Source organism: Acartia tonsa, chromosome 4, assembly GCF_053477335.1.
Source record: "Acartia tonsa isolate MP-2025a chromosome 4, ASM5347733v1, whole genome shotgun sequence".
Taxonomy (NCBI): domain Eukaryota; kingdom Metazoa; phylum Arthropoda; class Copepoda; order Calanoida; family Acartiidae; genus Acartia; species Acartia tonsa.
The window spans coordinates 35,579,467-35,597,728 of record NC_137263.1 but is presented as its reverse complement, the minus strand read 5'-3'; the positions used below and the strand labels follow the sequence as shown (position 1 = coordinate 35,597,728).

General features: G+C 31.5%; 1 protein-coding gene across 1 annotated transcript in view; it reads left to right on the top strand.

Annotated features, from left to right (window-relative positions):
• The first annotated feature begins 4,532 nt into the window (after positions 1-4,532).
• Klp98A (kinesin-like protein 98A) overlaps positions 4,533-18,262 on the top strand; it is a 42,398-nt gene continuing 28,668 nt past the window's right edge. Inside the window, exons 1-3 of the mRNA XM_080157831.1 lie at positions 4,533-4,891; positions 6,525-6,625; positions 14,840-15,044. Coding sequence (XP_080013957.1) covers positions 4,845-4,891; positions 6,525-6,625; positions 14,840-15,044 — 353 coding nt within the window. The 5' untranslated portion in view covers positions 4,533-4,844. The remainder of the gene's footprint in view (positions 4,892-6,524; positions 6,626-14,839; positions 15,045-18,262) is intronic.

Here is an 18,262-nt window from a genome sequence, read left to right as displayed (position 1 = left end):
TCATCTGTTTTTTTTTATTTATTTCTAACTCTCAATACCTGTTCTCTAAAGCCTATAATCATTGTAGTGCTAGAATAAATATCCTTTACTTTTATACCAGGATACAAAAAGACAAGACAATGGACGATAAATTGATATACATCCCCTACAATGACAAACAAAGTAATCCCTTTGGTACAATGGATTATGCAAAAGTTTGGATACTGCTAGTTTAAATCAACCAATTAAAATTTAATTAAAGTCAGTGAAGTTGAAGGCAATGAATTAGAGAACATACTTATACTACTTTGGGGATTAGCATAATTTACAGTCCATGTCAAACCACAATGCTTTACGCATTTCAACCTAACTTAGTATGACAGATGTTCTACAGAGTTTCTTTGTCAGAAATGCGTATAAAGGTGGAGTAACTTATGTATTACAAAGTTGACGCATTTTTACGCATTTCTTTACATTCCAGTCTTGTTCTGCTTAAATGGATTTATCATTACGTGGATCATACACTATGTACTCTAATAAGGTGAAACTTGTGGCGGGCTAAAATGACGATCCCCTCTTTGACCCCTTTTCTCTCCTACTGAATGAACGAACTAATGACCGTGGAAATAGCAACCTAAATTGACGTAAATATTTTTTTCTGCTAAAAAGGATTTTTATTAGATGCCTATCCCAGTAAATATAATTTTGTCTCATTTCTATACAACTAAAATAATCACATAAAGGCATTTTGATCTAATGAAATTATAAAGAAGCTGCTCTACCAATAAAGAACTTTCCTTTATCAGATATTCTAATAGATGTATTATTACTTGGATATTACACCAGAGTATCATGTACTCTAATAAAGTAAAACTTGTAGTTCGCTAAAATAACCACTTTCCCTATTCACTCCCTTTACCCCATCTATCCCCTCCTATTGGATGAACGAACTGCCCAAAAATTATGTCTATGTTAGCAACCAAAATTGACGACAATTTTCCCCTGTCATAATATCCACGTATATTCTGTTAATACCCCCCGGGCCCCCCTTCCCTGTAACATATTCCCTGACTTTCCCAATATTGTGGAAAGTCTGTTTACTTGAATAAAAAATGCATTCTGCTAGTTATTCACCAACAAGTGCGAAGTTTATCAGATTTTTCTAACATATTTGTGAAAATTGTACTGTTTAGAGTAATTTCTAGTATGAATATTTAAAATTTATAAAATATTTGTGGTTTTATTAATATTTCATATGAATTGTAAATTAAAAAAGAGATTAAAAGGATTTTCCATTTTATCCTATGATATAAAGTAGCAACTTGTTTCTACATATATTCTATACATGTATTGTATTACTTGGTTGTTTTTGTTTCTTGTATGTGTAACAGGTTCATGAAGATTTTTTTCCGCACCCTAAATTTTTATATCCTAAAATGCACTCTTTTGACCTTTTTAGCGTGAACCAAGTATAATTTTCCACGGATGGGAAAAAAAACAAGGAATAAAACATTAATTAGTTGCGTTTCCTAGTTAATACTGTAAATTATATTAGTTCCCAAAGTTTTATATACACCAACTTTTATTTGTTTGCTTAAAAACTTTGTATACTTAAATCTAGATTAGGTTGTGAAAACCAATGAATTTAATCTACAGAACGGGTAATTTTGTTTATCATAATTTGATGTGTACACTAATTATCGTTCATTGTCTTAATCTTAGCATCTCTGGTTTTCCATCAAGATGAAAATAGACCAACCTATGATACTTTATTGTAGATCAGCTATACTGAAAAACTCTTTGAATTCTAAAACTGTGAGAAATTGGCAAGTGAAAATGTTTTCTAAAATTGCAAGCGTGTCCATCATCCTAATGCAATTTATTAGGGTGTTCTAAAATATGAATTAGAGTGTATTTGTCTGGGGTCTTAGGGAGTAAAAAAGGCACGATAGACTGATGTACACCCCTAATTATTTATGATTAACAAAATTAATCCTTGTGTACAATAATAATTAAGGGAAAGCGTTGGAAACTGCAAGTTTGTACCAACCAACCATGAATTTTTATAATTTCCTAAAAGTTTTAAGCCAACATTAGATTACTTAAATTATTTGATAAATAAATACTTGCAGTTTTCTAAACCCACCCAACACTCCCCTTCTAATGGATGAACGAACTGATCATCCATTTCAGCAAGCTAAATTGACGATTTCTTATTTTATTATATCCTCATATATCCTATGTCCATTCAGCCAATGAATAAGAGAACCCGTTCTAAAATTTTGAGAACCAGTATCATTTACGGACTACTCGAGACCAGTGGTTTCTGAGATCATACTGGAAATGTACTAATAAAAACAGACAGACATACAGCTGCATAAGTTGAATAATTTATCTATCTACATAATTTAAATGTATAATATGCATATTTAACTTTAACAAGCATAGATAATATAAATAAATGATATGCATAATTTTCAAGGGTTGTAGGGAAGGGGTAAATGGGAGGTTATTTATCCTACCCATATATTATTTTGGAGCAATAAAAATTCAGATTTTTTTGAAGGAAGAATTTAATAATCTTACATTGGCAATCCCTCTGTATCCATGATAATTTTTAAGGAAATTATATATCAAGAATTTATATATGGCTCTTTCTCTTACACATGCCCTCTGTCTTTCTATTTCTATCCCCAATTTCTCTCTCTCTCCTCTCTCTCTCTCTTTTTTTCTCTCTCTCTTTTTCTGTCTCTATCTCTCTCTTTATATGTCTCTCTCTCTTTCTTTCTCTCTCATCCTTAACACATCTTATTTGAAACAAGAATAAAGGCATAAATGTTCTTGGAAAAATAATGTAAACAATATTATTCTGTCTCAGCACTTCTTGGCTATGATATTACATAACGTATAAAATTTGTATGAAACTAGGTATATTTTCTTTGAAGCCAAACTACTTTTCCTAACCAATCCTTTTTGGTCTCTAGGTGATGGAGGGGGCTAGCGGACATTACAGACTGTGAATCATAATTCCCAAAATTTTTAAAACAAACTCTCTTATTAATTGGCTTCAAACTTTGGGCTCTATTATTTAATCTTGATTGGTTGGTTCAAATTTTAAATCAATAATTTTTAAGACACAAAGGGTATATATGTATAGTTTTATTTATCATCATTGAGGATTGTCCCCCAATGTCCATTGCCCATTGTCTTATCCCTTAAAAAGGCTTACAAGACAATTGAAAAGATTTTTAAAAATGAAGATATAGGGCCAAAATTTGTTCTATGCAAAAGTTAAAACTTTAGCAAGTATTTGTTATCATAATATTTCCTTTCTTCCTGATTCGTATTATAATTCATCTGCTTAGTTTGATTTCCTGAATTATGGGTTCAGGCTCTGCTGCTTGTTAACTTCAAGAATAAGAGGTATCTTAATCTTAAATTATGAGATAAGCAATTAGGTGAGTGATCTATCGTACTCAAAATAAGCATTCAGCCTATCCAAAACCAATGAAAAGTTTGCTATAAAAAAATGGTTATAAACTTTGAAGCATAGAACTTTAGTTACATTTATAAAAACCTCAAAATATATGTGTCTTTTATGCTGAAAATATTTATAACCTTTTTCTTGTAGAAATATATCTAATCTCTAAATTCCTGTGCTAATTTGAAACATTTGTTCTGTTATCTTCAAACTGCGCTTCCTCCTTTCTATCTATCTTCCTTCAACTTCATATTTTTATAGATAGCGGCCACGTCCCTACAAGCCCCTAGAGGCACATGAGGGAAGGGGATGGGTAAGCCGACCTTCCACGATCCATTCAAACCAGTAAAAAAATTTTCAAGTATTTTTTATATTTCTATTTCTGTATGGGAGTTGGAGGTACTCTTTCTAAAATATTTATAAACATTCCCTGGACCTAAAGAAGCTTCTCGTTCCAGCATTTAGCGAGATATCAAATTAATAAATGGATTAAATGTCTTTATGCTTAATCAGCTGTTTTATAGACCTTAAGATAAAAAAAACTCATGGAATTTATTTACTTTAAAAATCTTGAACAAATGTCCTTGTATTAAAATAAAAGGCCTTATCTTCCTTATTAATGATTTTAAATCACGAAACCTCTCTGGCATAAAGAAGGCCTTGTAGAAATATTTTGTACTGTTGCGTATTTTTCATTCTGGACTGCCCTTATCAAATGTTGCAATCAAAGAAAGACAGCTGATTTCTCTTTTCTTCAACTAGCGTCTGCTGGTACAGTACGGTAAAGTCCTTGTATAGGGTGTGGTGGAGTGGGGTGGGGATGGATGAAGTGATACAGTCATACCGTGCTGGGTCAAAATTATCTCAACTGATGCCATTGGTCAAGCGACGTGCCGGGTCAAAAATTTGTATGTTGCAGACGACGTGACGGGTATTATTCACATGTGGTAGATGACGTGCTGGGTCAAAATAATTCAGTGCGCTGTCCATGTGTTCAGTCAGAATAACGTGCTGGGTCAAATTTTGGCAGATGTGTAAGTGTAATCAAGTTACTAACGGCTAGTTGTACCGTGCAGTGCAGCCTAAGCTGAGCTGTTAGAATCCATAATCAAAGTCCTTTCAAAATAATTCATCAAAAAAAGTGATTCATAACTTAATCTATGATGTAATGTAGATGTTACTACGTATAATAAAATTGTGTTTTAATTTTATTTTGAATTACAGAAAATTATGTTTAGTGAAAAATGGCCTAAATAACGATACTAATAAAGTTAAAAAAAATGTTATAATATCCTAAAAAGTTAGAAAAAATAAGAGTTAATGGAAGTTTAATCGATTTTTTGCTGTGAAAAAAAGTTGTGAAAGGTTGTTCTTCTAGCTAAAAATGGCTTCGGTTAAAGTCGCCGTTAGGGTTAGACCCTTCAATTCGAGGTAAACTTTTTATATTTCATAAATAAATGGGATTTTTATTTATCAAAAATTACTTACTAAGTACGTTACTATTAGGCCGATAACAAAAATATTTATTTGATTTAAATTACGTACCTAATAGTTAACAAAAAGAATTATCATAAAAATACTTTAAGTGTCCGGCCTTTTATTTGATAAAACAGTTGATGGGCCTCTAGCCACTAGTATATTTTTTTATGGGGGTTGGCGGAGGGGGGGGGGGGATTTGAAATTGAATAAAGATTCTAAGGCAGATACTCAATTTAAAGTTTTTGATCATGGAAAGAAAACAATATAGCGGATTTCGTTGTATTTTCATAGTAGTCTTCTTCCTTATTTGTAGCTCCTGCGGGGCCACTCTCCCAACCCTGCTGGGCAATCATTAACATTTACCTAACCTAACCTAAAATAACCTATCAAAAGCTACTGTAAAAATACGACAAAACCCGCTAATTCGTTATTTCCATGATCCAAAGTTTCTACACAAAAGCTATAGAACTGTCATAGACAGCTATTTAAAGCATCTTAAGTAACAAACAATTACACGACAGACAACCAATTACTTTAAGTTTATAGCATATTGTTAGATTAATTATTGATAAGAAGGACAGCTGAAAATTAAGTCAATTATTTTCGCTGTCTATATGAAATTAATACCGCCCCCCCTCCCCTAAAAATTTAAGTTTAAAATTCCTCACAAGAGATGGCTAAGATTAAAGATATATTTCCTAAATATTGATAGAAATCATCAGGTTTTAAATGGACGTACTTTTCATTGTATTATTAATTGTAGAGTTGCTACGCTTCTAGTAAATATAAACCCATTCTCTAATTCGTTAGCTCAAGATTTTGCCTATCTTTTATAAATCTTAATTGGTTGGTTCAAAGTAGTAGTGTCCAAACTTTTCCGCCTATAATTTTTATTTACAAAAGGGTATTTTTTTAGTCTTTTGTCTTACCACTTAAGATCCCTGTTACGCCCCTAGATTACAGAATCTCTATAACAATTACATCTCCAAAAACGTTTAATGTCATGCAATTTTAAAACCAGATTTTATATCACCAAATATATCTACATTCCTAGATTAATATACAAAACATTGAAAATTTATTGTATACGCCATTAATATGTTTAATGGTGAAATTATCCTACCCAATAAAAACTATTCATTTCACAAATCTTATGAACTACATTGTACATAAGCTATGACAACACCTAAAGACTTTGATTACATTATAAACACATTACTTTTAACCAATAAAAAATATTTTTCCTCACATTTCTCTTTGGTGGTATATCCTTTATCTTTTATAAATCCTCCAATCGTAAGATTCTTTTTGTACTCTATAAAACTGTTGAATATAAATCAAACAAGTCAAAACATAATGTTTTGAACAGTTTAATTGTACCAATATTAAAATTGTTTAGAAATTTGCTTATTGCTTATAATATATGGTTACTCCCCTAAAACCCAGTAAAAACTTTAAATAGATAGGTATCAACTTACATATGTTTGAAACATTAAATACTTTTTATTGGTGATTTGTCATCAACGACCATTTTTAATACTTTATATTAAAAATAAATAAAGTCCGACATAACTATGTTGTGCAGGGAGTCCAAGATGTCTAGCGAGTTGGTGGTCAACATGGAGAATAACCAGGTCATCCTGGCCCCACCCCCACAAGACAATCCGTCCACTAATTCTGATAAAGGTAGGCTCATTTTTATGCGAAGCAAGATAGATAAGTTACCTAAACAAGTATGGGAATATCCATAAGTAGCGTAGCACAAAAAATAGGGATGGTGGTCAAACAGACAAAGTGTTAAGCTGTCATTAAAAAGCGAAAGAGCGAATATGCGAGAGAAAAAATTTCGAAACCTTGATGAAAAATGAATTTTTGTGTCTTTTAAAGCTTAACCGACATGACAGTTGAAGTAAATTATATATTTAATGCTTATTAGTACAGGGAACTATCACTAGGTATTAATTTCATCTGTCTATCCTAAAAATTAGCTGAGAAATTAACATTTACCTCATTTAAGAGTCAAGGGCTTTTGGACAGACGTGATTTATTAAGTAGGCTTGTGACTAAAATTAAACAAAATTCAAATTAGAAAGGGATAAAGTTAAGTATTTCAAAAAACGAGTTCCGTTACGTCCAAAATTAGTGCAACCATTAATTTGAAGAATTGCGGACAAAATTAATAATTCAAAAACCTCTGCAGAAATAAAAAAAAAACTTTATTAGGTAAGTAGATATCATGCTTATTGCAATTTTGCGTAATTCAATATTGCGATTTCAACATTTTTTTGATGATTCAATGAAAAAATCAATCACTAGTTAATCTCAAACAAATAATTTAAACATTAATTCTTGACATAACAATTTAATATCAATTATTTTAGTATTTAACAAGTATAGGTATTAGGTATTTAAAGGGGACTATCCACGAACAAGAGCAAGTGATTCTAAGCACATTCCAGCAGTGATGCTAAATGTTTTTCTGGTGAATATACTAGGGTTATGTTTAATATCGTTTTATCGACTAAAAAAATTAAGTTTCACCATGGTTTTCTATAAATAAAATTTTGAAGTGTTAAGCATTTTTTGATGAAATATCATCAAATGTTTTGTTGAGTTCATAAGTTCAAATAAAATATTACTCCAAAACATAATCAAATGCTATGAATTACGAAAGTACACTAATAAAACTGTTTGCAGTATTACAAGTTACCCTCAATTTTTCTAAATTAACATTTTTCAGCAAAAAAGTTTATTTGTGTCACAGCAGTTTGAACTCAACAAAACATTTGATGATATTTAGTCACAAAATATCTAACATTTCAAAGTTTTATTTATATAAAACCATGGTGAAACTAAATTTTTTAAATTGATTGAACAATATTAAACATAACTCTGGTATATTCACCAAAAAAACATTTAGAATCACTACTGGAATGTGCTTAGAATCACTTGCTCTTATTCGTGGATAGTCCCCTTTGAAGACGTTGAAAATAGCATTAAAGTATCAAAATACCTAAATTCATAAATAAATATAGCCTAAAACCATCACGGCAAATATGTGAAATGGAGAGATTAATCGATTAGATTGATAGCAAGAACTTAACGGTCAGACGATAAATAATAATTATCCTTTTAAGGAAGATGCACGTTTAGACTCAAAATATAAAGTAGCTCTGCTACAAATATTAGTGAAACTTTAGTAAGAATGCTAAGTATGTCAATTTTGTTTCACTTTCTCATATTATTAATGCACATAACTAAATTGTTTTGGACACAGAAATCATTAACTTAGACATGTGTAATTGTATACAGGGTTGTCGGATCTTATTGGCGCATATTTGAAAGCTGAAAAATTTACTAAATTGACTTATTTTTAATGCGTAGCAATAAATATATGCTTCCCTCACTGACTGACTGTCTCAATCATTCCAACAGAAAAGTTGGATACTGCTATTATTCTTTTACAGTGCAGTGCACTAAAAGAGTATACAATATTAGAGTGAATCATTGTATACTTTAGATAAACACACGTTTTTTTTCAATTTAATCCATTATTATATTATTCGAATTTTCCAGGGGGGAGAGGACAATGAAAATTAAATCTTAACTCTTTATTTTTCTCCCCTTTTGATCAAATACCTATCTATTTGTTGGTTATATTTAAGATAAGTGTAACGGTAATACCTATAACCTCCAAAAAAACCTCTCAAACTCAAACCACCATTATTTATAAAATTGCTGTTTTACATAGCAAAAAAAAAAACAACAAAGATAGATTTTTTCGCAAAAAAAAGAACTTTAATATGATGCAAATGCGATGTATTTCAACTGATAACCTAGACACTTTTTGTGTCTCTAACTATCAGAATTTAAGTATCTGCAATTCTAGTACATCCTTAATTAGACATTAGACAAATAAAAATAAATACTTTTTGATAATTTAGTGAATTTTTGTATTTTTCGTGCCAAATTAATATGACGACCCCGTATATTATACAGCTATCATTACTAAAATTATCATGTATTTTACTTTCTATCTATATTGGCAAAACCATTTCAAAAACAATTTATTTTATACTTTCTCGTTTATATATAATTTTACCAGTAGAAAATGAAACTAGTTATTCTTTACTTTATTAAAATAACCGTATTAAAAATGCCCTTAGGAAATTGATGGGTTGTAGATTTTATATTTTTAGAGCCTTTAGCATTTTTAATCAATCTTGAGTAAATTTTTTACAAGCTGTTCAAATTCTCATATAAAAGTAGCAGGATGTCTGTCTTTTTGTGTGTATGTAGCTTAAGATATCACCAACCGCAACCTTTTCCGTTTAAATTTTCAACAATTTGTCAATGATTTACAACTCTCTCCAGAAGCAATAACAATTGATTAGGCCTTACTTTCAATTGTGTGTGTGTGTGTGTTGTTTGTGTGTTCATGTGTGCATGTGTGTGTGCGTGCGCGCGCGTGTTTGTGTGACTCATGCCTTGTTATGGTTGTTAAAAGTAAAGATTTTCCACACTACATTATGATACTTATTCAAATAGTAAAATGCATTTGGAATTAACAAAAAATATGTGTAGCTTATCCATAATTCCGATATAGATGCTATTCATTCATTAACCACTGAATTGAAGCTTTACAGTAAAGCTTCTTATAGCTCCATTGAAGGCTTTGTCTTGTATACCACTAAAAAGTACAATTTACAATTTTTAAAGCTTTGTATTGGCAGTTTTTGGCACATTTTGCAATGTAGTAGGCTTTATGTTTTGTTTATACTATTCTGATTGCTAAAAATCTACATAATTTAACCACAACCTCATTTTTAAAAATAATCCTTGCTTCGTCGAAATGTATGACGTTTTTCTTGTTAGTTAGGCATGACCACTACTTGTGGTAGAAATTATTCTAAATAAGAGTATTTCAATTCAACAAACTCTAATTGTTTTCTGTCACGCAATACAGGGACCAAGGAATCATTATTGCGTATTAGAATTATGTCTTATGTCTACCAGTCTGTTAAAAGCATAAGATCTCGTAAACCGACAAACCGATCATGGAATAGCATAAAACTATGGTTTTAAGCTAAATACTTGCTATAACAACACCCCTTATTTCTTGGTAAAAATAGTGACTGCAAAAAAACAGAATAGGTAATATTCCCCTTTTTAGCTCTTTAATTAAACAACCAGAGGAATTGAAAAATGATTGACTGCATACATGCCTTGCGGGGGTTAGGTTCCTCAAAGGGGGTATGGTTAGAGATTTAATCTTTTTATTGAATTATTATATTATCAGTAAAGTACAGGGTGCGCCACATAAAACCGGACTTTTTCTTAATTGTAAACAAATTAACATAAAATCGTCAATTTTAAAGATTTTATTAAATTTTAAAAACTGGGAAGCAAACTAGGTATATGACTATTAGATCATGGAATAAAATCGCCGCCAGCATAAATCACCGCCTCTACCCGCCTCCTCAATCGCCAAAGGCCCAGGTCAAAATGTACCTGTCCAAGCTGGCGAAGTTCTCCTTGATAGTGGCAATGTGGGAGGTCTTTGTGGTATGAGCACGTCTATTGGTGCATGCTTCAAAGTAGCTCCAGGCCCAAAAGTCTATTGAATTAAGATCGGGCTGCTGGGAGGCCACATTTCCTTAGGATTGTGAGTAACCGCAGGATCCAAATTCACCCAACTTTCAAGCTACCCTTTGACACGGAGGCCTTTATTTGGACTACAGTTGAGCTAGAACGACGTTCTATACCTTTTTGGAAATAGCATGAAGATTCAGCTAGGGTTGTCAGCGCAATCCATAGTCTTAAATGAGTTTTTAAGTTCCATATGGGTCTTTAACGTCGAGAACCGAGACATTTTCACGATTTTACACGATTTTTGACGTTTTTGACATCTCTAAATCTGCCACGTTTTATTTTTGCCAGAGTACTACAGCCAAGCCATTTTAGATAGAGAGTTCTAGTCTTTTCTAGTGTCTTACTTATGTATCTAACAGCCCAGCAAGTTGCATAACTCTACTTCATTTACAGATGGGCTGAGGTCCGATTTAGTGGGCCCTAGTCGAGAATCCAGATTATATCACCAGCGCATTTCGAATCTGCCTTGTTGAACATAAGCGCGGCCAGCTCGGAGTACGATCCCATCTTCGTCCAAAGATTTTTTGTGCTGAAAGGTCATTACCTAAGCTTTTTAATAGTGGGGTTAAACGTCCTGATTGGTCAAGTAGTTTTGACGCTATGACCGTTTAAAAAAAAGTCCGGTTTTATGTGGCGCACCCTGTATATCTATTTAAAAGCAATCTTTAATTTTTTTTGGCCATAATGCATATGCCTTTATTTTGTTGATTTAAATGACAGGAATCAATTATACGATTTTATTGTATCAAATTAACCAGAACAAAATTAGAATCAAACACCACACGGCTCGTTTGTAGGTGAAAATAGATTTAATTAGGAGAAAATTAAGCTTGATTGAATCACTCTATGGAATTAAAACTGATTTCCAAAAACCTTACCAGCTAGGAACTCCTATTTATATATAAATGTAACAGGATGTCTATGTGTTGTTGAGAGGGATCTAGCTATTCGCTAAACTGATATGGTTCTTCTTCAGCTTGAAACTTGAGGGATTTAAACATTTTGGAGGAGAGTACACATTTCCCCTTCTTCTAGTCTCTCTAGTACATGTTTATTTTTATTGGAAATATTCAAAGTTATTTTCAGACCTCTATCTTCAACAATATCAGGGAACGTCACGTTTCCCCTTTAGTTTTAAATAATTTACGGACGGACAAACGAACATTTGGTATTAAAAAGCAGTTGTGCTGCTTTAATAGACGTCTTTTTACTATGAGAAATGTTTTATGAACATTTCGGGGTTCTTTGGTATTTAATCATCTATTTATTTGTTTAACTAATACTCTAATGTATAATATCTATTCCGTATTAATTTAAGAGAAAATCTGTCAACGGATAGCTATTAATATTATGCTTTAATAGTTTTCAAGTTTAATCATTTTTATAATTACATAATTCTTATCACTGCGTTACTAGGCTTCAGTGATTTTTTTATGAAAATACTAATAAGTAAGATTTAGCTTCTCTTAAAAACAAAACAGAGAGGTATTTTTAAACCAAAGGTATTTTTCTCTCCATTTAACACCCCTTCCACTCTCCTTTTTCTATTGCTTATTTATTGAAAAAGCAATAAAGATTTCTTGGAAATTTTATCTTTAATTAATTTAGCCTCAGACCGACTAACAATAATATTTTACAGATTTATGTTAAGACATATGTATATACCAATTATCAATAAACAAAATAAACTATTCTTTAGATCAACCAACATACATAACCTTTTTTGAACGAATAAGATAACGTAGTCATAAAACTTTGGGGTCCTATCGCTCACTCTGTTAGAGTTTAAAAATTTCCATAATGTCTAAATTTATGTTTGCTGCGTTCTCACCTTGAAACCTAATTGTCTGCGGCATGATAATTTCTTTAGATAAAGCGCAGCTTCTCTTTAGCTAGGGCCTGCAGATAGGGAGAGGTAATATTGAGCTGTGAATAACCCTGGTACCCAAACATCTATAACCATATTATTGTTTTCATTGTCTTAAAAACTTTGGGTTATGTTAATGAATCTTCATTGCTTGGTTCCTGACAAGTAGTAGTGTCAAAGCATTTTATCTAATAATCTTTATCTACATAAGGGGGATTAATATCATTATATCTCCGTTGTCTTATCCCTTAAGATCCACGAGGGCCTGTCAATATGCAAACGTTTTTTCCTCCGCCTAATACTAGACTGTGTTTTAAAATTCTCTTTTAATTGTATAATATGTATAATCTTCTCCCTCTCAGGAAATGTTTCAGCAGCTTGTTTCTTGCTGCGCCTCTATTATACATTATTGTCCTTGTTTAAAGTTTATAAAGAAGTTGGATGATTATTGTAAATTAAAATGCTAAACGACGTAGTTATTTAGAAATCCATTTACGTAGAAACGAAACAAGATAGCGTTAGTTCATAGATTCCAAATGTTTAGACACAGAAAAATCTCGTTTTACGAACTGAAGAGCAATTTTGTGTAATGATCATTAATCGAAGACTGATTGGTATGGACGGAAAGTAATATGTACATACCTACAGACGTACAGGGTTAATTACAGATTACATGGAATTGAATCAGTCAGCCGTAACTTAGATCTTTTTACCAAACACTTGATGTTAAAAATAATTTTAATTTGAGAAATTACTTAGGTATACAGAAAGAAATGATTGTTTTGATAATTTTTAAATATAGAATCCGCCTCTAGCTTCTTGTGACGTTGCAGTTTGGGTTGTATAGTATCATAATCCCTGAATATTTAAATAATGGAAGTAGAAAGGGGAATGATTAGTTGTTTATTATTGCTATATCTCTCGGGATAGGTTTAACATGAAAAATCTCTTCAAAATAGCCAAAACCGAGCTGTAAGAAAACAAAGATTCCTTTCAAAAATCATAGTTGATTTTGATTGTTGGTTTTCGAGAACTTACTTAATTATTTAAGGGTGAATATCTCATATAGGTTAGGGATTGGAGTGAGGGGGGGGGGGCTCTCTTGATGTGATATAACTTCACTTGCACAATATCACCAAACTTCACCCCCTCCCGTAATTTTTATGGCATTAAAAACATTTCAAGTAATGACATTTGAATACTTTTAGAATTTAGAAATGTTTTCTTTTGCACAGGAATAAAGGAAAGTGTCAAAAGTCCCAAGTTAGTTTTTCATATTCTTGTGGAGTATGTTTCATTTAAACAAAAAAATACCTAATGTTAATGTTATAAAATTTAAAATAGGATGTTTTAGGTCATAATGTCAAAAATGCTATTAGTTTTTTCTACGCATTAGCCATTACATTTAGACTAGTGTTTACGCCCTTAGTATTGATGGGTTAAGATTAAATAGCCCCAAACCAACACACAAAGATTACATAAACCCAATCGGTTCATAGCTTAGAGATCTTAAGCTTCAGACATAAAACCCTTACTACTTTATATAATAAAATAGGCTGATTTAAGTATCATAACAAAAAAAAGTAGTTTTCAATAGAACTTCATTGCAATTGCATTGATTAAGATGGCAAAACCTTTTTCATTTAAATTATTACATGACTTTTGATAATACTATGGATAGACACTTATGTCGATCATACAATTCTATTCAACATTTAAATATGTCAGTCTGTCTCACTGTCCTTGATTGTAAAAAGCTTCGTTATTTAGAAAAATGCCTTTAAATACATTTCATTGTAAAATAATCGAAATGTTAACTTTATTTTAATAAAAACAGACAGGATTAAATGTTATTGCACCTACTTTAACCAAAAATCAACAAAACCTGCTTTGAAAATTGCATGAATAAATTTTGTGAAATGAAACTTGATATTTTGGCGTTAATGTTGTACATAGAAATAGGTTGAGCTGGGATAAGCGTAGCTATTCTGGCATAACTGCATATAGGTTATTTCCATTATTGATTTAGGTCAATAGGTATAAAATCTAAGTTACGTTGAAATGCAAAAAAAATCACAGTAATAATAAACAAGTATTTTATTTAGGGAATTAAGGGATAATAACAGTAAAAACAAATTAGGTACTACGTCTGTACATATATGTATAAAAATTGTTGAATAAAATTTTTTTTTTATAGTTCCGAACCAACCAACAAATCAAAAGTACCCAAAGTTTTGGATAAGTTGGTTATAAAGCTTTGGTTTCTGGTGAAATAACGGTACAATGTTCCCTCCATCCCAGATTTCAATGTACTTTTTAATCGTTTTTTTTAAAGATTACTTATCTGTATCTGTAATGTTTAAAGTAAATATTTATTTTAGGTAAACCCCACAGCTTCACATTCGACCACTCCTACTGGTCCCACGACCCCAAGGACTCGCGCTTCGTCAACCAGGAGACCGTGTTCAATGACCTCGGGCAGGACGTGGTCATGAACGCCTTTGATGGGTACAACGTGTGCGTGTTCGCGTATGGACAGACGGGCAGCGGGAAGACCTACACCATGATGGGCACTGAAAGTGACAGGTACTGTTTTGATTTGATCAAGACATTTTAAAGGAAGTTTAACGTTTTGCTAATTTTGTTACAATGCTTTAATATTAGGGCTTAATTCATTTCATAATTATTTAGTAAATCTAAAAGTACTAGTAAGTTTGTATGTTCATCTGTGCATCTAAAGCTTTAGATCTCTGTAACCGCTTAACCAGCGAGGTTGTGCTTCACAGCGAGTGTGTTGCTTCTATATAAGTTACTAGCGGCTTCGCCCCTAGCCTCTAGGGGCTTTGCCCCAAGAGGTGATTAAAAAAATTAAGGCAAAATTCGTTAAAGGACCAAGGAAATCTTCTACAAAACCTAAAGAACCTAGGAAATCTTTTACAAAACCTAAAGAACCTAGGAAATCTTCTGCAAAACCTAAAGAACCTAGGAAATCTTCTACAAAACCTAAAGAACCTAGGAAATCTTCAGCAAAAAAAAAAAAAAAAAAAAAAAAAAAAAAAATGGGGGGGGATTTTTTTGTTTTTGGGGGGGTTGGGGGTGTCCCACCCCCCAAGAAAATAGCTTAAAACCACCACAGGACCAATAGAAATATACCCTGAAGAGTAGAATCCAATCGGTTCAGTGGTTACCGAGATCTTAAGGGACAGACAGACAGACAGACGGACAGACGGACAGACATCAAGCTACTTTGTATTATAGATATTTTGCATTGATGAATATTCCTAGAAGAATAACTTTCTTATAAACTCTCCTTTGTATTTAAAACAACAATGTACTATTACTAATAATTGATTTTTGTTCCAAGTTCCTCTTATTTCATTGTATTATGTTTAACCGTTCATAAGTATTTCTAATTTACTTCCTTATAGCATATTTTACTAGGTAGGGAGGGGACATTAGGCAGTTTATTACACTAGTCCCCAAAGTTGCATAATAATAATTTCTTATAAGTTGGCTTATTATCTTTGGGGACTTTAAATGAATTTTGATTGGTTGTTTCATTAAATTGAATGTCAAACGACGTTTCAACCACTAACAGTAATATAAAATGGGGGTGATTTTGTGTATCATGATTGGGGATGTACATCAATTTATCGTCCATTGTCTAATCCTCATCTATTACTTAGCAATATATAATTAGGATAAACTATTAAATATCTCGTTTCATAGTCGATTAGCTGCAGACTGGCTGAAACAAAATCAGTTTTATTTGTTGCATAGGATCATTGTAACTGTTAATCACCTCAGTGCTAAAAAAACTGGTTTTAATCTTTTAATTATACATTTTTATATTCGCGAAAAGCTGTTTATAATACAATGCTATAAATGACTATCCGAGTGAAGCGCCGTCTTTCTTAGAAAATTGAAAATAATCTGACATCAATAAATGGACGCTAGCTTTTTACAGTACACCATGCTGTTTTACATCCTAAGCATGTAATTTCGATGTTTTTATAAAACATAATATGAGAATGCTCTTAGAAATAGCATCAATAGTATACATACAAACAGAAAAACAGTTAATTTTAGTTGCGCAAGTCATTATTATTTTATAGCAGCATCATGTATGAGTATATATTTTACCTTTTTTTGGCTTCGGACCTCTTGGAATATTATAATTATCTTTAAACAATAAGATTTTACTTGAAAATCAGAGTTCAATATTTGCTAATACTAAAATCTTTAATGAACTAAATTCAATGATTTGTGTTTTTTTCCTAACATATTTGTTTAAACACATTAGTAATGTGTTTTGAAAGTTCATTTCCTGCTACCTAGCTAGTCATATATGCACAAACAAGCATACACATATTTGTAGTTGTAGCAAAATTTTATTTAAAAAGATATTTGTTTTTTTTTGGAGGGGTGAATAATACCCTTAGTTTTGTACAAAGACCCTAAAAAGGCTTGTTTATTTATCTATATACCATGTATTTTGATATGATATCAACATTTAGCAAAATACTGACCAAAATTGATTACATTACGGTGATGAGATGGTTTTAAGTATAAATTTCCATCTTTTTGATATGTAGACTTGAGAAAATCTTCACCGCAAAATAACCATGGAACTAACAAACTTTCACTGTAAAAAAATATTGGCAAATCTATTTTATAATTTCTACAGTTTGTCCGTCTATTTGTATATATCTTGAAAATTTTTTTGTGAAGATTCTTCTCATTAATGGGCATCAGTAACTCACATCATCCCTTCAACGTCATAATGATATGATATAGATTATTTAAGAAAATATACAATTTTCTCGGCTTCTGTCAAAGATAAATTGTTCTATAACTATCTTTGTTCATCCGTTTTTCCATAAAGCTTTGAATGATGTTGGATTTTCGTGAGAAAAAAAGACTTCTCGGCTTCTTTAATTTTAACAAACTTTTTTTCCAGTGCAACTAAAAAAGAAAATATCTCGGGCCAAAACTTTATTTTTCCCTGTCAAATTAGAAACCACAATCCTTGTTAACACTTCTACCAACAGGGATGCCAAATTCATTTGTATAATCAGTGCTTATTATTTGGTATTGGTAGAAAGATAGAGTTGGATGATTTCCTAAGGACCAACTGTATTAGTTGGTGTCTATTTGGAAATTAGAGTTTCTTAGTTGGTTTAAATGTAAGGAGACCTTACCCCTTCGTCTAAGATTTTAGTAAAATAAAAGTATAACCTTAAACATGCTCAATTAAACTGAAGTTTAAAGAATCATTTTTGTAGTTTTTGAGTTTTATAATCTAATGATAGACAGACAGACAGACATAACTTACATTTTAGGAAATTTGATTTCAGATTGTTATATATTTTCTGTAAGTTGTCTTTTTCTTTCTCTAAGTTGATAGTTTTGATTTTAAAAGGCGCGAAAAGAATTAATCATTCGCGCTTTTATTTTAACCGTACGCTCTCATTTCTGTTAAGTGATAAGCCTACAATATTTTGTATTTATCGAATTGCAAAAGCCATTGAAAAATTTTTTTTTTGTGTGTTTTTAGCGGCTCTTTATTCATATTGTGATAAACGAGATATGTACATAGTAATTATTACTATTAAATGTATTAAATGTACAAAGCCTCAGGTTAATTTGTGTGAATACAATCACAAAAACGCGGCCAATTTTCAGTGCATATAGATCATAGATGCAATTAAACAAGGAACGCAATGTCAATAAGCAGTTGACAATTTAAGGCAAACGGAACAAGGATTTTATTAATAGAAGATAGGTAGGTTTTTTTCTTGAAA